General features: G+C 56.1%; 11 protein-coding genes across 11 annotated transcripts; 8 read left to right on the forward strand and 3 right to left on the reverse strand.

Moving 5' to 3' along the window:
- Positions 1-364: 364 nt before the first annotated feature.
- On the forward strand, positions 365-1,627 carry KRP23_261 (uncharacterized protein; the record flags this gene model as incomplete). The annotated part of the gene is made up of 1 exon (XM_067887132.1): positions 365-1,627. The coding sequence occupies one exon, from the start codon at positions 365-367 to the stop codon at positions 1,625-1,627; it is 1,263 nt and encodes a 420-aa protein (XP_067750818.1).
- An 82-nt stretch (positions 1,628-1,709) lies between these two features.
- KRP23_262 (uncharacterized protein) lies at positions 1,710-3,091 on the forward strand (the record flags this gene model as incomplete). The annotated part of the gene is made up of 3 exons (XM_067887143.1): positions 1,710-1,771; positions 2,749-2,870; positions 3,060-3,091. The coding sequence occupies 3 exons, from the start codon at positions 1,710-1,712 to the stop codon at positions 3,089-3,091; spliced, it is 216 nt and encodes a 71-aa protein (XP_067750819.1).
- A 65-nt stretch (positions 3,092-3,156) lies between these two features.
- KRP23_263 (uncharacterized protein) lies at positions 3,157-4,395 on the forward strand (the record flags this gene model as incomplete). Its single annotated transcript, XM_067887154.1, has 2 exons — positions 3,157-3,442; positions 3,692-4,395. 2 exons carry the CDS (start codon positions 3,157-3,159, stop codon positions 4,393-4,395), a joined length of 990 nt encoding a protein of 329 aa, XP_067750820.1.
- Positions 4,396-4,632: 237 nt separating this feature from the next.
- KRP23_264 (Serine hydroxymethyltransferase 4) lies at positions 4,633-6,110 on the reverse strand (the record flags this gene model as incomplete). The annotated part of the gene is made up of 2 exons (XM_067887165.1): positions 4,633-6,018; positions 6,102-6,110. 2 exons carry the CDS (start codon positions 6,108-6,110, stop codon positions 4,633-4,635), a joined length of 1,395 nt encoding a protein of 464 aa, XP_067750821.1.
- Positions 6,111-6,530: 420 nt separating this feature from the next.
- On the forward strand, positions 6,531-8,264 carry KRP23_265 (Cystathionine beta-synthase; the record flags this gene model as incomplete). The annotated part of the gene is made up of 4 exons (XM_067887176.1): positions 6,531-6,599; positions 6,737-6,944; positions 7,004-7,063; positions 7,132-8,264. 4 exons carry the CDS (start codon positions 6,531-6,533, stop codon positions 8,262-8,264), a joined length of 1,470 nt encoding a protein of 489 aa, XP_067750822.1.
- An 898-nt stretch (positions 8,265-9,162) lies between these two features.
- On the forward strand, positions 9,163-10,863 carry KRP23_266 (Manganese lipoxygenase; the record flags this gene model as incomplete). Its single annotated transcript, XM_067887187.1, has 1 exon — positions 9,163-10,863. One exon carries the CDS (start codon positions 9,163-9,165, stop codon positions 10,861-10,863), a length of 1,701 nt encoding a protein of 566 aa, XP_067750823.1.
- An 844-nt stretch (positions 10,864-11,707) lies between these two features.
- On the forward strand, positions 11,708-12,841 carry KRP23_267 (uncharacterized protein; the record flags this gene model as incomplete). The annotated part of the gene is made up of 2 exons (XM_067887200.1): positions 11,708-11,994; positions 12,328-12,841. 2 exons carry the CDS (start codon positions 11,708-11,710, stop codon positions 12,839-12,841), a joined length of 801 nt encoding a protein of 266 aa, XP_067750824.1.
- An 829-nt stretch (positions 12,842-13,670) lies between these two features.
- On the forward strand, positions 13,671-14,846 carry KRP23_268 (uncharacterized protein; the record flags this gene model as incomplete). Its single annotated transcript, XM_067887211.1, has 1 exon — positions 13,671-14,846. The coding sequence occupies one exon, from the start codon at positions 13,671-13,673 to the stop codon at positions 14,844-14,846; it is 1,176 nt and encodes a 391-aa protein (XP_067750825.1).
- A 475-nt stretch (positions 14,847-15,321) lies between these two features.
- On the forward strand, positions 15,322-16,491 carry KRP23_269 (uncharacterized protein; the record flags this gene model as incomplete). Its single annotated transcript, XM_067887223.1, has 2 exons — positions 15,322-15,705; positions 15,955-16,491. 2 exons carry the CDS (start codon positions 15,322-15,324, stop codon positions 16,489-16,491), a joined length of 921 nt encoding a protein of 306 aa, XP_067750826.1.
- A 687-nt stretch (positions 16,492-17,178) lies between these two features.
- Positions 17,179-18,402, reverse strand: KRP23_270 (uncharacterized protein; the record flags this gene model as incomplete). Its single annotated transcript, XM_067887234.1, has 1 exon — positions 17,179-18,402. One exon carries the CDS (start codon positions 18,400-18,402, stop codon positions 17,179-17,181), a length of 1,224 nt encoding a protein of 407 aa, XP_067750827.1.
- Positions 18,403-18,785: 383 nt separating this feature from the next.
- On the reverse strand, positions 18,786-19,910 carry KRP23_271 (uncharacterized protein; the record flags this gene model as incomplete). Its single annotated transcript, XM_067887245.1, has 1 exon — positions 18,786-19,910. One exon carries the CDS (start codon positions 19,908-19,910, stop codon positions 18,786-18,788), a length of 1,125 nt encoding a protein of 374 aa, XP_067750828.1.
- Between the last annotated feature and the right edge of the window lie 976 nt (positions 19,911-20,886).

Here is a 20,886-nt window from a genome sequence, read left to right on the forward strand (position 1 = left end):
AGATGGTTGATGCCCGCCACGGGGGCGAGGCTAAATGTATTCGAGACGGACGAAGCCTTTGCCGACACCATCGGTCGACGGCCGCTTTCGTTCCAGTTTTCAAGCCCGGACAGGCAACCAGGGCTTGCCTCACCCACTCCTTCAAGCCGTCATGAACTTGTTTGTGGCGTCTCCGGCCTTCAAATCTCGGTTTTGGACGGGGCGGACCTCGCTCACTTGCGAAAACGTCAGCTACTCCACGTAGAAGGCGAGAGCTCTGCCTACCAAGCTCCGAGACGCAGCATTTCAAATCAACAAGGCTAGCGTTGGGCTTCATTGTCGAGCCCAGCAGCCTTCAAGCGACAAGAGTACGAGCACAGACAGCATGCCTTTTTCCAAGAACGGCGTGAGGATGCCGACGCTGGAGCTCGAGCGCCACGATGAGGAAATGATGCAGGAGTTGGCAGCCACCCTTTTGCAGCAGAACCTCGACCAGTACAGCGAAATGGCTGTCACCCCCGACGGTCACCCGGACTCCCGATCGTGGGCCTCAATCCAGAAGCGCGAGGGGATTCGAGTGTACAAGGAGAGCACGCGCCAACAGCAGCAGCAGATCAGGTCTCAAGCAGCGACTGGGAATAGCGCCGTTAAAACTGCCAAAGTGCCGCCATCGCTGCTGCTGATGGGAACGATCAAGGGCAATCTGGACGATGTGCTGTACGCCACCGCAGCGTCCTCCACCGAGTCGATGCTGACCAAGTCCAAGTTCACGGACGACGGTGTTGTTGACTCCAAGGTGCTTGCTCGCATCGTCGAGCCTACAATGGCAGACCCAATGCACTTCCTCAACGTGACCTGGCGCTACTACGCGCTCTCTGAGCCCCGCGACTACGTGTGTCTTGACGTCGCTGGTTGGGGTACCACGTCACGAGGAGAGCAAGTCGCGTACCACCTCATTCACTCGGTGGGGTTCGACGCACTCCCCAACTACGAGCACAAAGGAGTTGCCCGTGTCAACATGTCGGTCTGTTGGATCTTCCGCCAGAGAACAGCTTCCCTCGTCGAGTGCTACGCGCGAGGCTACTACGACTTTGACACCACCAACGCAATGCTCAACTCCATTTCAATGCACACGATTGCGTCGCAGTGGCTTTCCTGTGCCAAGTTAGTCTCGTACGCCCAAAGCATGAAGCTTTCCCGGCTTCTAAACTGCGGGAAGGGAGCTATCAGCTCTGACGGTAGCGAGAGCGACAGCGGTGATGGTGGCGGCTTCCGTGGCAACAACAACTACGATCCATCCCAGTCGCAAACAATGTCGAGCTCGACGTCAAGCTCGGGCAACTCCGTTGTGCTGCTACCCATACCGCCTGGACCAGCAAGGGTGCCGGCTTCGCGTTGCAAGCTGTGCTGCAAGAGTTTCCGCTTCTTGGGCGCGTCTCGACGGCTTTGTCAAGCCTGCGACGATGACGTGTGCTCGCGCTGCAGCGTGAAGGAAACGCTGGTCCTGTTTTCGCGTGCTCGGCGATGCGTACGAGAGCGCAAGAAAAACTTCTGCAAGCAGTGCGTGGCCGACGCGGCGCGCAGCGAAGCGAGTGCTGTGGCACGAGACGACTTCGTTGCAGCCGCACAGGCTCCTATCAATTGGTAAGTTTGCGACTCCGCAGTTTCTTGGGGAGTTTGGGGTGAACTGCACCACCGCTCAGCAGCAAGAAGTCAATGCCGGATCGGACATGGCCGCCCTACAGACCAAGAGGAAGTCTGTGCAGTATAAAACTACCAACTCGCAGCTAAGGTACGCCGGCTGCAAGTATCCCATATTCCAGGCGCAGAGGTAGAAGCAGGAAGGACTTGCTTCCTTCGTTCCCGAGGAGTGAGCGCTGAGATCTACAGAGTGACAGCAGTCCTCATTCACAAGCACATAACCTAATCGGTAGTAGAGTTTTTCGTTGGCAGCGTTGGATACGACCACTTTTGGAGCAGAGCGTACCAGCCGCGTTGCGTTGCATCTCTCACGCCCAATTTGGAGAGCGAAGGCCAGCCCACGATAAGCAAGAAGCACGACCGCCAGTGATTTCGCTGCCTAGCGATAGTTGACTCACATTCGCGGTCACCAAGACGCGGCGTTTCTGACGAAAAATGCACTTTATCTGAGTGACGACTACCGCCAGCTCACTCGTCATTCGCATCGCCCAGCGTGCGCTCAAGAAAAGCCCAGTGCTGCTGGAAGTCATCGCGCTAGTACTGGGTGCTACACATGCGGCTGGTGCAAAAGAACAAGCACAAACCTGACACAGCACCGAGCACATTTCGCCACCAGAACTTCGGCTTTCAGTTTGACTGTCTATCGTGATATCTCACTTCAACCATAAGGTATATTTGGCGTTTGTATGCCTGAATATCTGTAATATGTTATATTATCATCTTATAGAGTTGACCTGGATGTAGGCAGAACCCGGGTATGAAAAGGATACTCTGCTGCCTGTTGCTAGGCATTAGGCAGTGAGCAAAGGCATCGACTGTAAGCGCTTTCTTCTGGACCCAGCACTGTACGCACATTCGGTGGGGCGTGCATGCTACGGTACTAAGTTGGTGAGGCGAAGGGCACGTAGCAGGAAGTGCCTAGCTACTGGTCGGAGCGCCATCACGCAAGGCTCGCGTGGCAAGCGCGAATAAGACTCGCGGCCACTGTGGTGAGTGCATGCAAAAATCTCTCGTCGAGAGTGAGTCGCGCCGCTGCACTCAGAGGAGCTGCATTGGCACTCCGCATAGAGATCCGTGGCATTTGCTGAATTGCCTTCGTTTGCACGGAGAGACTTCCTCGCAAAAGCCAAGCGACTTACTGCTCAATTGGACCGAGCGGTCACGCTGTAGCGTCAAGTTTGTGGTGAGAGGTGGGTTGCGAAGCGCTTAGGTTCTGCGAGGATGCGGCCAATGCCCTCCTTGCTACCTGACACACTGGTTCTTCCCGGAACCTGTCTGTTGTCGTCGGACGTGTGTGGCCACTGTAACGCGGAGTTGATGTCTTGAACCAGTCGCTAACGCCATTGTGCTTTCCACGGCGTGCTCCGTACTCTCTCCAGGACAGCCGATTGAAGCAGAGTCCAAGACCTGACCCACAGACACGTATTTGAACCCTCCGAGCGCGCAACCATTCCGGAGTCATCGCCGCCCACCACCATGTCCAAGGACGACCTGATGGAGCAGGCGCTGCCGCGGCTTCAGTTGTCGAGCCTGGATATGAAGACCATCTTAGAGCTGTCGGTGAGTTTGCTGGAGACGAACCTGACGCAGCAGAAGGAGCTACAGCTGACCAAGGATGGCTTCCCCGATTCGAGGCTGTGGAGGGAGGTGCAGCGCAAGGAAGGTGTGCGTGTGTTCAAGGAGTTCCAGCCGCAAGGTTCTCTGCCCAGTGGAAACAGCGCGAGTTGTATGCGAGCAGGCATTGCTCGCCCGGAGGAGTCTGGTATGCCGTCGCTTTTAATGCTGGGAACTGTGGCAGGAACCCTGAACGACGTCATGTATGCATCTATTGCAACCAGCGCGGATTCCATGCGAGCCCGTTCCAGGTTCGTGCAAGACGGGATCGTCAACAGCAAGGTGCTCTGCTGTGTGGAGAGTCCGTCGTCGGATGACCCGTTCCACACGCTCAACGTGACCTGGCGCTACTACTCGCTCTCGGAGCCTCGCGACTACACATGCATCGAAGCCACAGGGTTGGTGCCGAACGACTATGGCGAGCTCGTGGGCTTCCACCTCATTCACTCGCTGGAGTTCGGGCAGCTCCCGGTGTTCCGGAACTACGGCGTCGAGCGCGCGAACATGTCCGTGTGCACGTTCTTCCGCCAGAAGACCACGACGCTCGTCGAGTGCTACTCGCGCGGGTACTTCGACTTCCACTCGACCAACGACATGCTCAACAACATTTCGCTGCACACCATTTCGACGCAGTGGCTGTCGATGGCTCGCCACGTCGAGTGCGCGCAGATGAAGAAGCTCGTGTGGTGGATGCGTGTTCGGACGGGCCGCGACTCGTTTGCGAGCAGCAGCCAGTCTTCGAGCTCGACGTCGTCCGGCGGCATCTCCGCCATCCGACAAAACGCGCGACCTCGAATGCAGGCGGGGACTCGGTGCCGTGTCTGCAACCGCGGCTTTGGCGGGTTTCTGCGGACAGCTCCTCGAGCTTGTGCGTGCTGCGCCGAGTGGGTGTGCAAACGCTGCTGTGTGAAGAAGCAGGTGTGCGTCGTGTCGTCTCACAACCGGAGCAAGGTGAACGACAAGAAGCTCGTCTTCTGCGCGCAGTGCATCGCTGAAGGGTCCAAGAGCGACGCCGCTCTCATTCTTCGCGAAGAGCTCCTCGGGCACAGATCCTCGTACTCCTCCACACGCAGAACCACAATGGAAACGATGGACGAGTGAGCTAAGCTAGTGATAATGGCCGGTAGGTAGGAAGAGCGAGCAGTATGGTTGAGGCCATCGACTGGGGCTGAATATATTGAGTGGGGTTTGTTTGTGTTGGATTGGATCACTCGACATGCATTACTATGCCAGTGGAGGAAGGTGCTGCTGCAGCTCCCAATTGACACCGCACACAATCTATAGGTCGCTTCAGTGGAAGGTCAAACTAACTCACGTGCGGCAAGGCAGGCGAGGCGCTTATTCCTCAATCGTCTTGTTGCGCATCTCCGACACCTTGAAGCCGGGCATCTCGAACGACGTGGCAAGCGCGTTCACGTCCTTGCGCAGCTGCTTCACGCCCTCGTGGACATCGGCGGCCTTGACAAAGTCCACCAGCTTCTTGCCGCTCGTCGACTGGATCTCAATGCACAGCTTGACAGCGCGGTCGAGGAACTCAGCCACCTTGACGAACTCGGCCTCCTTGAAGCCACGGCTCGTCAGGGCCGGCGTACCGACACGCACACCACCCGGGGTGAGAGCGCTGCGGTCGCCCAGCACGGCGTTCTTGTTGAGCGTGATGCTGACCATGTCGCAAAGCTTCTCGAGCTTGGAGCCCGTCACGCCCTGCGGACGCAGGTCCCACAGGATCAGGTGGTTGTCAGTGCCGCCCGTGCACATGGAGTAGCCCAGGTCGGACAGGGTCTTGGCAAGGACCTTGGCGTTGGCCTTGAGCTGCTTCACGTACGTCTTGAACTCAGGAGTCTGCACCTCCTTGAGCTGAGCAGCAATGCCGGCAATCTGGTGCTCGTGGGGGCCGCCCTGAAGGGCAGGGAACACGGCGTTGTTGATACGCGGCTCAAAGCCACGGTCGTCGCGACGGAAGAAGATCATACCAGCACGGGGGCCACGCAGCGACTTGTGCGTCGTCGTGGTCACGATGTCGCAGTACTCGAAGGGGCTGGCGTGCTCGTTCGTGGCGACCAGGCCGCTGTAGTGAGCCATGTCGCACATGAGCAGAGCGCCGTTGTCGTCCGCGATCTTGCGGAAGGCAGCGTAGTCCCAGTCACGCGGGTACGCGCTGCCACCGCACACGATCATGGCGGGCTTGAAGAGAGCGGCCTGCTCCGCGAGCTTCTCGAAGTCGATCAGGCCCGTGTCAGAGCTGACACGGTACGGCAGACTCTCGAAGTAGACCGAAGTAGCCGACACGGCCTTGCGCGTCTTCTCGGCCTTCGAGTACGTGTAGAAGCCGTGGGTCAGGTGGCCTCCACTGGGCAAGTCCAGACCCATGATGCGGTCGTGCGGGCGCAGCAGAGCCGTGTACACGGCGAAGTTGGCCGGGCTGCCCGAGTAAGGCTGCACGTTGACGCCCCACTTGTCCTCCTCCAGGCCGTACGCCGTCAAGGCACGCTGCTGGCACAGGATCTCGATCTTGTCGATGACCTCGTTGCCGCCGTAGTAGCGCGCGTTCGGCAGGCCCTCGGCGTACTTGTTGGTGAGGCACGAGCCCAGGCAGTCCATGACGGCGCGCGACGTGAAGTTCTCCGAAGCGATGAGCTCCAGGCACTTCCACTGACGGTTCTTCTCGGCCTCAATGAGGTTGAAGATTTCAGGGTCCTGCTCCTCGAGCGTGGCGTTACCGGCCTGTAATAGAGCGCATAAAAGTGAGTTGGCTGACAAGGCTGTACACCGCCTAACGGCAACAGGAAGTGGCAGCGTGCACGTACGAGAACCATGGTGGCGAGTGTGTGTAAGGGTGCTTCTGCGGGAGCTTGGGCTGGAACGAGCCAAATGCGGAATGCCGCGTCCGATGGAGCGCCGCCGGACACTAAAACGACCATCACTCTGCCACATCGCACCGGATCGAGATCCAATTGCACGATGAATTCGTTGTGGGAGGAATTGAAGACAGCAAATGGCCTGAATCCTACCTTTGCGTACGCCACGTAATCGAAGATTGAAGGTTCAACCGACTGCGCAAAAGGCCGTGCACCACGCACTTGCGCGTGTTTGACCTGTCAAATCGGATCCCTAACCCTGGCACGTTCCTGGAGTGGCTCACACCGCCACAAGAAGGGACCTCTCTTAAGTACGTCCTGTGTGCCACACACCACAGCTCATCCCCTTGCTGTTAATCCACGCCGCCGCCTGCAGCCATGGCTTCCCCTGTTCCGTCCGCGTCGACGCTGCCCCCGGCGGCGCTAGAGATCCTGCCGGACATCATGGTGCGTAGCTCAGACGCTCGTCTCTCCGCACACGCCGAAAGAACCTTCAAACTCGCGCTACAAGTCGAGAAACCCGTCACTTACCGTGCGTAACCCAGTGTTGCTGACCTGTATTCTTGCCTTGCTCCTCTCCGCAGGCAGCGATCGGCCAGACGCCCTTGGTGCGCATCAACAGCATTGGCAAGAAGGCGCATTTGCAGTGCGAGCTGCTAGCCAAGTGCGAGTTCTTCAACGCCGGCGGCTCCGTCAAGGACCGCATCGGCAAGCGCATGGTGGAGGACGCCGAAGCCGCCGGCCGCATCAAGCCGGGTGACACACTCATCGAGCCCACTTCGGGCAACACTGGTGGGTGGTAGTAGATGCTGCTATTATGCTGAAGAGAGAGCTGACGTTTGTGTTGTTAGGCATCGGCTTGGCGCTTGCGTCTGCTATCAAGGGCTACCGCTGCATCATCACGCTGCCGGGTGGGTCTGCTGCATGGTAATCGTTGTGCTATTGGGATAATTCCTAACAATTTATTTTGTCGATGCAGAGAAGATGAGTCTGGAGAAGGTGAACATCCTCAAGGCGTTGGGAGCCGAGATCATCCGGACGCCCACGGAGGCTGCGTGGGACTCGCCAGAGAGTCACATCGGCATCGCTAAGCGTCTGCAGGCGGAGCTTCCGAACGCCCACATTCTGGACCAGTACGCCAACCCGTCCAACCCGCTGGCTCACTATGACGGCACGGCGGAGGAGATTCTGGACCAGTGCGACGGCAAGGTTGACATGGTCGTTATGGGCGTCGGCACCGGCGGAACTATCTCGGGTATTGCGAAGAAGCTCAAGGAGAAGTGCCCCAACGTGATCGTCGTGGGTGTAGACCCGGAAGGGTCGATTCTGGCGCTGCCCGACTCGCTGAACGACAAGAACCGCCTCAAGTCGTACCAGGTGGAGGGTATCGGCTACGACTTTATCCCGGACGTACTTGACCGCAACCTGGTTGACAAGTGGGAGAAGACGAACGACCAGGAGTCATTCATTATGTCGCGCCGTCTGATTCGCGAAGAGGGACTGCTGTGCGGTGGTTCCAGTGGTTCTGCCATGGCGGGCGCTGTGCGCGCTGCCTCCACGTTGAAGCCTGGCCAGCGTTGCGTTGTTATCCTGCCGGACTCGACGCGCAACTACATGTCCAAGTTCTTGAACGACGCGTGGATGTACGAAAACAAGTACGTGGAGAACACGGTGCACACGCGTGAAAACTACTCGAAGTACCGCAAGGAGACCGGCACGTGGTGGTCGGAGCAGCCTGTGTCTGTGTTGGAGCTGCCGCACCCGTCGACGGTGGCCCCGCACCTTTCGTGCGCTGCTGCCATTGAAACGATGGAGCGTCACGGGTACGATCAGCTGCCTGTGGTGAAGGAGAATGGCACTGTGCAGGGTGTGGTGACCATCGGCAACCTGCTCTCGATGCTGTCTTCCGGACGTGTTAGCCGCACTGATGCCGTCGCGACTGTGACTTTCGGCAACTTCAGCCGCGTTACCCACGGGAGCTCGCTGGCCGAGCTTGCCACTATCTTCGACAAGGACTACTTTGCCGTCGTGACCTCAGCTGACGGCAAGATTGCTGGCCTCGCTACGCGTATTGACCTGCTCAACTACATCACCAGCGCACACAAGGACTAATTGCTGGCTTTCGAGGCTAATATCGTGGTAGGTACATCGCTGTCTTTGCCTGCAGTGGTTACTACGTAGTAATAGCCAATACAGTATTTCCAACATGGTTTTCTTAATTTGTCGGTGTCTGTTTACTGCGGCTCGGAGCATCGCGAAGGTATCGTAGTATGACATGCTTACCATGACCGTCATTTCTTATCTCCCACAGACTGTGGGTCACTATACAAGAAATTTACTGGACTGGTCAACCCTTCATCTAAGATATGAACTCAGGGCAAATCACTCTCACCCCGTTCTTACTCCACCAAGTGCCGAACGAAAACTCATTTCGCCAGCCACTCAAGCGATAATACGTGGTCCGTCACCGAAAAAACAGCTTTGGTGAATGTTGCTTGCTTGAGTATGCTGGAACAACGCTCTCACGATAGCTTGGTGAAGACCAAAGCGAGTTGGTGACGCGATGGAATATGTATTGAATTGTAGCTATATACCTGGTAAGACCGTCACTACATGTAGCAAGTTTGGACAAAATGGCCACATCATTTCAGTGGATTGATACCACGATTCACACCATTGGATTTTGCTATTCAAAATGTACCTCGAACCAACACCCACGCAAAATTATCTGAGACTTATATTACGTATGAAGATTGGCTAGATTTATTCAGTACGATTGGAGTGTGGGCAAGGTAGAGCACGCCGTCACCGCAACTGTACTAGGGCGTCTGTCTGACAAAGCTCAGACTCTGTAAGACATGCCAACATGTCCCTCCAACAGTTCCACGTCATGAAGGTTGTTGCGTGTTATGCTAGCGTCCCAGGGTCTCTCGTGGTTAGCAACGAGGTTCATTCTTCGTTTGGCGCCCGGAAGAGCAGATCGCAGCACTCTCGATACCAAGCCGGCTCAATGAAGGCCATCCTCATGAAAGTGGCAGTCTTATTGACAGTTTCACTTCAGAGCGGCACGAACGGATTGAGCATTGCAAACCCAGACGATGGACATCGAGCATCCGTTATTCAAGCCAAAGCCCAGCTAATCCAGAACGTCAACCGAACCTACTCCGTGAGAGATCAAACCTTCGTTCTGAACCCTGGTCCTGAGGTGTCTACAGCGTCGATGCTGTACTTTGAGCACCTGGTGGGGCAGGCCACCGCGCTTACAGCAACAACCAACTTCAACGCCTCCAAGATCGAAGCTTTCATGAACGAGCGACTCCCGCTGACACGAGAGGAAGACTTTCGACAAGCGTATGAAGATTTGGCAGCCTCTGGTATGATCGCTGCGCCATTAGCACTCGACCCAAGCGACGAAAACTTTGGCGCCATGCGACTCAGCATCCTCGGCAACAACCTGAAACTGGTTCACAGCGGTGAGTATGCCGAATATCTGTGGGAGGTTCCGTCGTTTCTGCTTCAAGACGTCTGTGGGGAGCCAGCGTTGGCGAGTGCCTTGAAGAACCATAAGCTGTACGTAGCAGACTTCTCCGACTACGGTGATTTGGTTGACAAAGCTGTCAAAGACACCAAGTACATCCCTAACGTGATTGGGTTCTTCTGCAACAACGTCGAGAAGCATCAGCTACTCCCGCTGGCAATCACGCTGATCGATTCAGAGCTGACGTACACAAAGATGGACTCTCCAGGTGAATGGCAACTTGCAAAGATGGCGTTGCATGCCACAGAAGTGAACTTCCAGCAGATGCGGCATTTCGCGGAGACTCACTTGATCTCGGTTCCGGTCCAGGTCGAGATGATCCGCAGTCTATCCACTGAGCACCCCGTGTACGCATTGCTGGACTACCACTTTTTCGCGGACTTTGGCATGGAATACTTCGCTAGGCGAGAACTGCTGAGTATTGGCACGCCATACGACCAAGTCACGGGGTACGGAGCTACCGGATCTCTTCGAGCTGTGATGCGGGAATTTGAAACAACTTCCATAGCGCTCGACCTACCGACAGACTTAGCTGCTCGCGAAATCGAGTTCCTGCCCGACCATCGGTTGAACCGCTACGGCACAAAGTACTACGACATCATCAAGGTGTTTGTACGAAAATACGTGGAGGCGTTCTACCCAAGCGACGAAGCTGTTCACGAAGACGCCGAGCTGCAGACGTGGGCGGCACGAAGTTCCTGTCTCGAACACATTCACGGATTTCCGTCTTCGTTCTCAAGTCATGACGAGCTCGTGCGAGTATTGACGCATTTCATTTTCCAGAACGCTATCAAGCACCATTTCATGAATGGCCAGGCGTCGTGGCACAGCATCGCGCCTCCATTTCACGCCCCAGCGCTCTACAGCAAACCCCTGCCGACCAAGAAAGGCGTGGAGGTAAATCCTCTCGACTACGCGGTACCGAGTGACCTGGCGCCCAAAATGGCGTATCTCTACTCGTGGTTCACGCGGCAAGTGCCTGTCAACGCCTCCGCGCTCCATTTCTACGAGGGTGAGCCTTTCACAAGCGAAGCTGTACTAGCGGAGCCGATCCAGGAATTCCAGCAAAGCATGCGCGACATGGAGCACTTTGTCAACTTTGCCGAAGAGCAGGAAGCACACCCAACGGACATCTTCAAGCCGTCGTCGTTGCCTTTCTACTCGTTTATTTGAGATCTAGACAACTTTCATCCTACCATAGCAACTGAATGGATTTCTATCAACTTCAACTTGCCGCATACAAAAAGATAATCAACCAGGACATCAATTGTTTGTTTGTCGTCATGTGGAGCGTGGCGATATACATGCCGTGTCATTCCGATGGTGGATAACGTTGCAGTATAGACTTACGCCGACCTTGCACGCACATTCCAATCGTGGTTTCCTTTAGGTGAACCGCTGGCTCCATTCGACAGCAGCATGGGTTCGCGAGCGTAAACCCCACGAAGGTGGACTCTGCGTTGACGATCTGTGGACAGTTGGCGACGCTAATCGAGTCGCGTCTTGTGCTGTGGCCATGCGCAGGTGTCGTTGCGGTCGCACCTTGCTTCATGTAGGGTTTCGATGGGGGGAGGGGGGTCCTGGTTCCTGAGGCTAGCAATCACCTCTACAAGGCGTCTCACGAAGGAAAGGAAAGTAAAGATATGACGGGGTCTTCCCGCATTGCTAGCGCTGGAGACCATGCCAGCGGGTTCAGGAGCGCCGCACGCCTTGCAAGCCGCGATCTCAGAGCCGCGATGTTGTGTGCGGTGGGCTTCGAATCAATGCCCGCTCCATTCAATGGAGACCAAGTGCTTGGCGCGCACCATCTCGATGGGAAGCTAGTCGGCTTCCGACACGAAAGACTCGCCACCGAACCGGGCAAGGCAACGTGAGGACAACTCCACTGGACACAATTGTCGGCTTTCTCTCCGTGAAAGGCAGCACCGCGCTGGAAGTCTGAAGTAGCTAAGACGAGGACGGTGAGCACACAACGTAAAAAGCCCAGCAGAAGACAAATCGAGACGCCCACTTCAACATGCCGACGCAGCGCTTCTCGCACTTGTTGAAGCCATTGCTGTGCTCGGAGCAAGACGACACCAATCTCCGCGAGTTAGCGGAGACTTTGGTGCTGCACAACATTGACCAGTTCAACGCTCTGGAGGTTGGCGCGACCGGAGCACCAGCGAACAAGAACCGCTGGAAAGAGATCCGGAAGAAAGAAGGCACGAAGATTTTCAAGGAGCGCGCCACTATGGGAGAACCACTGGAGATGCCTTCGATCATGCTGCTGGGCACGGTGGTGGGCAAGCTGGAAGACTTCATGTACGCCGTCGTGGCTCCCTCCACAGACGCAATGCGAGTCAAGTCTGCGCTTATCCAGGACGGGATCGTGGACTGCAAAGTGCTGCGCGAGGTGGTGGCGCCCAGCATGGACGACCCGTTCCACCACGTCGGCGTCAAGTGGCGATTGTTCGACAAGCCGGACCTTCGGGATCACGTGTGTCTCGACTCGACTGGCATTGCTACTGTGGCTTCGGGCGAACGTATTGGTTACCACCTGACCCATTCGGTTGGATTCGAGCAGGTCCCGAGCTTTGCGAGCTACGACGTCGCGCGAGGCAACATGTCGGTCTGCTCGCTGTATGTCCAAACCAGTCCGTCCGCCGTCAGGGTCTACGCACGCGGGTTCTTTGATTTCAAGCGAGGAAGGCGAGGCAAGAACGAGCTGATCAACAACGCCGCTCTCACCGCCACCGCGATGCAGTGGTTGTCCTTCCCTCGTAAAGTCGAGTGCGCGCAGCTGAAGAAGCTGCTCTGGACGATGCACAAGAACAACAACCGCGAGTCCATCCTGTCATTGACCAGCGAAGAGGGCAAGTCCAAGACGCCCAAAATGGCGCCGACGCCAGGACTGTGCAAGGTCTGCTCCAAGAGCTTCGGCTTTCTCGGCACAAGCCGCAAATCCTGCAAGGCCTGCAACTACCAAATCTGCGCGCGATGCTCTGTGATCAAGACCGTGGTCATGCTTGCACCGAACAAGGTGTCCATGATCGAGAAGAAGCGCGCCTTTTGTGTGCAATGCATCAACGACGTCGTGCGTACCGACGCCTCACGGATCGCGCGAGAGGAGATCCTCAACGCCGGCAAACAGGTAGCCGCCTACTTTTGAGACTTGGTCGCTGGAGCGAACCATGACAAAATGCCAGGAGCCCAGCCGTGTAGGAAACGTGTTACTAGAAAAGAGCTTACTATTTTTCTTTGGAGGTGGCTTCGCACGCGATTCCCGCACAAGAACAACAACCGACGAACATATCGTAAGCTTATCCCGTTTTCGGTGTGCCACCCCAAATAGCGCTTTCGAAATCGAAAATTGGACGAGAATTCTGGACGGAAGCTCAACTCGGCGGAGATTGTCTCGGATTTACGGCAGCTTCGTCCATCCCAGCCGAAACTCTCGAAGTCTCGACATGCCTGGTATGCACGGCGGGAACCATGCACGTTACGGCAACGTAATGATTGACAAACATGCCAAGCAAGCATGCATCTTTATTCGACCTCTTTCCCAGAACGTTGCAGAGAAAGTTAGAAGCAGGAAGTATTTATTTTAATACAGAGCACTGCTACGTCACAGCATAGTACAACTGGTAATAGTAGCACAGTGCGAGAGGAAGCTACCATGTCACCAGCGCCATCCTTCACTAACCTTCCTATCAATGATTTATAATTGTGTCTTGCTAGACTCGTGTGCGCTTGATTGACGTCAGGACGTTTGTTGAGAGTCACTTCCGAGGTTTGCCGTAGTAGTACTATCTTCAATATACTATCTCAAATAGTACTATCTGATTTCGAACATCAATGCGCGGCTCTACACCGAGACGGCCGATTGGCCTTGAAGTGCGTGGCGGCGTGTGCTCGAGGGTCTCCACTATCCATTTCGCGATCGGGACGCCAGGACCAAGCTGCAAAAGCGCCTTTACATCGACTTCACCGCCGCTCCAATGCGCCCGCAAGACTTGATCCACTACGTACCACAGCTGCATCTGGCCGAGTCGGACGTGGCGTCGCTGCGTGAATTGGCCGACACGTTGGTGACGCACAACATCGAGAGCTACAACGCGCTGCTGGTGTCCCCGGACGGCCACGTAGACGCCCGACAATGGAAGGAACTCCGTCGTAAAGAGGGGATTCGGGTGTACAAGGAGCGACCCACTGACACTTCGTCCACGCTGCCGTGCATCCCGTCGCTGCTGCTGCTCGGGACGGTGGTCGGCAGACTCGATGACGTCATGTTCGTAGCGGGGGCGGCCACCGACGAGCAGATGAAGCTCACGGCCAAGTGTCTGCAGGACGGCGTGCTCGACAGCAAAGTGGTGCAGTCCATTGTGGCTCCGACAGAGGAGCAGCCGTTCCGACACGTCGGAGTCAAGTGGAGACTGCACAACGCCAGGGATTTTGTCTGCGTGGACGCCACGGGCATCGCTATCAGCTCCAAGGGGGAACGGGTGGGCTACAGTATCCGCCACTCGGTCGCGTTCTCGCAGCTCCCGAGCTTCGACAAGTTCGGGGTCGAGCGCGCCAACATGTCCGTGTGTTGTCTGTTCCGTCAGAAGACGCCCGAGACGGTCGAGTGCTACGCGCGCGGCTTCTTCGACTTTGGCAGTGACAGCAGCGAGTTGCTCAATACTCTGTCCATGAACACTGTGGCGACCCAGTGGCTGAGCTTCTCCAAGTACGTCGACTGCGCCGAGATGAAGAAGCTCGTGTGGCGGATGCGCAAGAACTCGGGCCTGCCGGTGAACGGGCCCATGGTTATCGAGCCGATGGACGAGTTGGCGGGTTCCGGCGTGGAGAAGAGCGACGGCGGCTGCGCTGTCTGCAGCCGCAGCTTTGGCTTCTCGCTGCGGAAAACGTGCAAGATTTGCCAGCGCAGCGTCTGCTCCAGCTGCTGCGTCAAGAAGCTCGTGTGCATCATGGCGCCCGACCGCCGCACCGTGCTGGACAAGAAACGCACATTCTGCGCCATGTGCATGTGCGAAGTGGCCAGGAGCGACGCGCTGGCCATCGCAAGGGACGAGATCCGCGAGCTGCAGATACAAGAACCGCAGTCAGAGAGGCAACCACAGGACGACGAGCCAGAGACGACCACAGACGAGCTTTTATCGTGCACGCGCTAGCGCTCATGACAAGCTACGACGCTGAAACCAAGTACCTGCCACCTCGACCCGACGCCGAGGACATTCGTTTGCTGTGTGAGTGAGTAAGTAACTCTGCAGTACCATAGCCTAAAAGTATCTGAAGAAACAGGAATGCCCGTGACGCCAACGAGCTATTCCGCTCAGCGGTCTTCTCGCTTCATGTGGCTCGAAAGCAGGTGCAGTTCCAGTCATGCAGTTGCGCCAGCACGCGAACGAAGCGGCACTTGTCCGGCGTGGCAGTCCATTGGCCCGAGCCATCACGCGTTCCGGACTGAGCCGTCACTAACGGAAACGATTGGTCTAAGGAGAGAGCCCAGCGCTGGACGCGAGGCTGGACTCAATCCCACCAACTTAGTCTCACGTCAAGGGGAGACGATCAATCCGCAGTCGACTACCGACTCATTCGGGATTTCGTCAGAGAGGCCTCAGGACAGCAGGGTATCGACAGTTCATCATGAAATCCGTTCGATCCGTCGTGGACGCTTTGCCGCCGCTGAAACTCAACGACTCAGAGGAGACGGAGCTGCAGAACCTGTCGGAGAACTTCGTGCTCGCCAATATCGAGGACTACCTCGAAATTGGCGAAGATGTCCGCAAGACTGGTAATACGCCCCGAGAGTGGCGAGAGCTGCGACGCAAGGATGGAATTCGAGTGTACACGCAGCGTAGCAAGAAGGGCAACGACTCTGGAGCCGCTGGGCTGACTGTGCCGTCGCTGCTGCTCTTTGGAACGATCCAAGGCGCGTTGAACGACGTCATGTACGCCGTGTCCGCGTCCAACGACGAGGACATCAAGGTCAAGTCCAAGTTTGTGCAGGATGGGATCGTGGACGCCAAGGTGCTGCATGAAGTGGTCCGCCCAACGGTTGAGGACCCGTACCAACACGTGAACGTCACGTGGAGACTGTACTCTGTGCCAGAGAACCGCGACTACATTTGCGTTGAGGCATCGGGGATCGCCATCACAACGGAAGGCGAGTCCATCGGCTACCACATCGCCCACTCGGTGGGGTTCCCCCAGCTGCCTCCGTTTCAAAATGCCGATGTCGAGCGAGGAAACTTGTCGGTGTGTGCGCTGTACCGCCAGCGTGCACCAAACAGCGTCGAGTGCTACGTGCATGGCTTCTTCGACTTCCAAGAGGACGACACCGTGCTCTCCGCCATTTCCATGAACTCGATGGCGAACCAGTGGCTGTCCTTCTCGCAGCTCATCGAGTGTGCCGAGATGAAGAAGCTCGTGTGGTGTCTGCGCAGGAAGTCTGCACGCTTGAGCGACACTTGCAGCTCCAGTAACAGCAGCTTTGACTCGCAGATTTATCAGCGAAGGAAGAGCTCGGCCGCGTCCAACCATTGCAGAGTGTGTACCAAGAGCTTCGGGCTCTTGGGCTCTGGTAAGAAAACCTGCAAAGTCTGCGGCCAACGGGTGTGCGGGCGATGCCACGTGAAGAAGACCGTGTGCACCGTCAGACCTTGGGAGAACACGGCGATCCTCGAGAAGAAGTTGCCAGTGTGCGGCCCGTGCATCCAGGATATCCTCAAGGGCAGCACTCTGGAGGTTGCACGAGACGAAGTTCACCTCCGTGTCTACACCCGGGACTCGGACTGGTGGTCGACGTCCGAGTAAGATGTCGATTCGGACGGCAGATAATTTTGATGTATTTATGCAGCAACTGGCATTAGTGACAAGCAGCAGTGCACAACGATAAATGAAGAATCGATGGTAAGTTCAAAGTCTACAGAGTAGCTCTAGCGTGTGTTCATGAAAATCACGGCGCTTCCTTCCTGATCATCACGTAGCAACTCGCATCCTGTCTTTGCATGCGGTCATCCATCACGCTACCTGTAGCATCCCGTCATTGGTTGGAGGCATGGTACAGCAGCTTCATGCCCGTTTTATCTGGAGACGACAAGTGATCTGAAGTGATGCTTGAAACGACCCATCCCTTGCCTGGATGGATTTGACCATGGATCTCTGGGATATTACCTCTTTATGAATGTTTTGTAAGCTGCATACAATGAGGGTCACCCGGTTGATAATCCTCTCGAAGGCTGCATTCCTTCACCATAGTCAATGGGCAAAGGCAGCACTTCCTTGTCGTGGGAACTCGGTATCCGGCACAAAACAAAAACACAGAGGAAGAGATTTTTCGCGCTGTTGAGCGTCAACTCTTGACGCTCCTCGTGTGATCGCGACAGCGTCGAGAAGAAAGAAGCGCTGACAAGTGACAACGATTATATTTTGTACAGCAAGCATCACCCCCATCGGTGAGATACTACTCGAGAATCTACAAACTACAGCAATGAAAAACACTTAACTAGCATGTTGGAATTGAGATACTTTTCGTAAGTTGAGGTTGCTCGAGACTTCAGGGCAGTGTTGGAGATCGTCTGTGGATCCACTATCTTGGTCAAACGCCAGCTCCTCGCGAGCGATAGCAAGTGTGTCGCATTCCGCCACATCGTCGAGGCATACACGACAGAATGGTTGCTTTTTCTCCAGAACGGCGCGTCCGTCGGAGGCTGCAGTATACATGATCTTCTTGACGGTACATCGGGTGCACACTAACTGCGTGCAACTAGTGCAGGTTTCTCGGCTGGTGCCAAGAAATCCGAAGCTGTGAGAGCAAAGCGAACAGGCCCCAGGACGAAAAGCGGGGGGAGGCGATGCCTTTGGAGAAGATCCATAGCTTGAGCAGGTACTGGTACTGCTGCCATCTGAGCTGCGACCATCCAGACTATTCCTCCGCAGTCTCCACCCAAGCTTTTTCATGCGTCCACACTCCGCTTTGCGTCCGAACGAGAGCCACTGCGATGCTAGTGCCTGCAACGCTACATTGTTGAGCATCTCATTGTTGGTCGGGAAGTCGAAAAACCCTCGCACGTAGCATTCGACCGTGGTCGGCGTCTTCTGTCGATACACCGAGCACACTGACATGTTGCCTCGTAGAATACCCTGAGTTTTGAATTCAGGGAGCTCCGAAAATGCGACGGAGTGCGACAGATTGTACCCGATCCGTTCGCCCTTGCTCGAGTACAAGACGCCAGTCGAATCCAGCGAAACGTAGTCGCGTCCATGGTAGAGCTTCCACTTGATGCCGACATGGCGGAACGGGTCCTTCATCGACGGCTTTGTCAACTCACACAGCATCTTGGTATCCAGCATGCCGTCGTTCACACAAGTCGACTTGATCTTCAGCGCCGCGTCCGTCGTGGCCACTACCCCGTACATCACCTCTTCCACCGTCCCGTCCACGGTCCCTAACAGCAACAACGACGGCGAGAACGGTGCTCCACCACGAGCGGAACTCGGTCGTTCTCGGTAGATCCGCAGTGCGTCTTTGCGTCGCATCTCCTTCCACTGGCCCGAGGCAGCGTCCGGGTAGCCTTTTTTCGTGACCAGCAGCATGTTACACTGCTCCAAGTTGTGCGTCACCAAGGTACTTGCCAATTCCCGCAGCATGTTGCAGTCTGCATCGGAGACCGTGAGCTCCGGCAGCAGATCCACCAAAGTCAAAGCGGACGAAGTCCTTTTCATCCCTCGAGACTTCCGCGGCTACCGGGAAAAGTCCAAATGACTAAGAAAGCGACTTCTGGCGTTCGATACAGCGTGAGCGCTGCATGCTGCCTAGTTGCAACAGGAATGGCCAGCGCGCTGTCGGCCATACGTTGTCGACCATACTGAAGGAACTACCGCGTCACACGTGCAGGGCACGAAGAGTCGCAATTGACGTCGCCATCGCCTGTCAGTTTAGCGAAGGTTAGGCGCATAGCCGCGCAGACGAGATACCATTGGCTCATATCATAGTAAAAAATAGCTGATTGGCTGATGATGGGATGGCTACATCGAAGTGGTCATGGATACTTTTACGTTTGCTGTTCATAGGAGGAGTCTACCACGGACTGTGAATTATGCATCTATCATAGAGAGAACTCGACGGGGTCCTTATCGTGGCGCTTGGTCACGAGTTCTTCTCTGGCGATGGCGACGGCGTCGCTCTGCACGACCTCGTGGATGCAGCGCGAGCAAAAGGTGCGTTTTTTCTCGAGGATCGAGCTCTGGTCAGGCGCCACGACGCACACGAGCTTCTTGACGCAGCAGCGAGAGCACACAGCGTGGTCGCAGCTCTTGCAGGTCTTTTTCCTGGCCGGTAGGAAGCTGAAGTTCTTGGCGCAGACTCGACACGTAGAGTCGGCGGGCCTGTCCTTAGGCTTCTGTTTACGTTGCACCGGCGCGAACTCGACCAAGTCTGCGTCGTCGCTGTTCTTGCGCAGACGCCATGCGAGCTTCTTCATGTGCGCGCACTCCATGCTGCGTGAGAACGATAGCCACTGCGTGGCGATGGTCTGCAGAGCGAGGATGGCGCTGTCGTGCGTATCCGTCGACAGGTCGAAGAACCCGCGCGTGTAGCACTCGACCGTGTTGTTGGTCTTCTGCCGGTAGATCGAGCACACGGACATGTTTCCTCGCGCGATGCCCAGGTCGGTGAAGGCTGGCAGCTGAGGGAAGCCGACCGAGTGCGACACATTGAACCCGACACGCTCACCCCATGGCGTCTGCACAATGCCGGTCGTGTCGAGCGTCACGTAGTCTCGGTCGTCGTACAGACGCCACTGAAGACTCACGTGGTGGAACGGGTCGTCGACGGTAGGATACACGAGTTCCTCGAGCACTTTGCTGTCCCTGACTCCGTCTCGGATGCACGAGGATTTGAGTTTCAGAGTCTCGTCCGTCGGCGCCACCACGCCGTACATGAGGTCGTCCAACTTGCCGACCACTGAGCCCAGCAGCAGGAGCGACGGAATGGCTGGTGGCGACTCGCCTGCAGTGTGTGGGTGTTCTCGGTAGATGCGAATGCCCTCGACCTTGCGGGTCGGCGTCCAGAGTCGGCTGTCAGGGTGGCCGTCCTTGGTGACGCACAAGTTGTTGTACTGCTCCAAGTTGTGGTCGACGAGCGTCGTCGCGAGCTCTTGGAGCAGCGTTTGGTCCGACTCGGGGATCAGGAGAGCTGGCAGGAACTTGGACATGACCACGAGCTTCGGCATCGTCTCTGCGGGAAACAGCGCAAGTCTAGCAATGAGCTCCTCGCTCCTTTCAGTGGCGCGACGTTTAGACTGCGCTGTTCCGGCTCGAACGAGCAGGACTCGCCATGCCTAACCAAATTTCTGAGGGCAAAAGTAGCGTGACACGGAGATCTGGATACCCGCTTGACAGATCTACCGCGTTAAGACATCTTCCTCCAGAGGCTTTCGCCAAAGTTAGCCGCGGAAAAAAGCGGCTATCCAACTGCCAGAAATCCAAAGCTGTGGCCGTTGGGAAATGTGGTCTTGCTCTCTTGAATGTTGTTGTCCTGGTGCCTCTTTGGTAAAGATGCTCTTAAAAGTGAAGGCGAGGACGGAGCGCATCCACGGCATGGACATTGGATGACTCATGCCTTCGAGATAACTCAAAGTTGTGAGGATGGAGCTGATCGAGCATCTGCACAAGCTGGACCTTCATCGCCCGTGTGCTGTCCTGGATGTTTCTTCAGGGGGATCGAAATGCTTGCTTCAAATTCACGCGGTCCATTGAATCGAACTGTCGTCGTCGAGCAGTGTGGACTGTCCTCCGTGGATTGGTTTGCATTGCATGCTAGAACCGCAGAGCTTGCGTGCTACAGCCTTTCACCGGCTGGGAGCGCTGGTGCTCTCTGCATGGCTCTGTGCGCGCCGCAAGAGCTCAAGTTGACCGAACGCATCAGCTTCCACCCAGCGCGAAATGTTGTCGAGGGGCAGCGCAATCGGTGCAAGCCCGCTTGGCTGTACTGGAAGAGTTTCGTCTGTCGCCGATGCACCCAACGAGATCCACAAGCCACGCACGCTTGAATGGATAACTGAAGACAACAACTTGTGTAAACGGGCATTCATATTCGAAATGCTAAACGCACAGGCGTTCAACTCATAAGATGCTATGGCTAGGAAAAAAAATGCAAACAAGAGAAGCTGCTCGACAACTACGGCCAAGAGCTCGGGGTGGAGATAT

This window comes from Phytophthora ramorum, assembly GCF_020800215.1.
Source record: "Phytophthora ramorum isolate Pr-102 chromosome Unknown Phyram_PR-102_s0001, whole genome shotgun sequence".
Lineage (NCBI taxonomy): Eukaryota > Oomycota > Peronosporomycetes > Peronosporales > Peronosporaceae > Phytophthora > Phytophthora ramorum.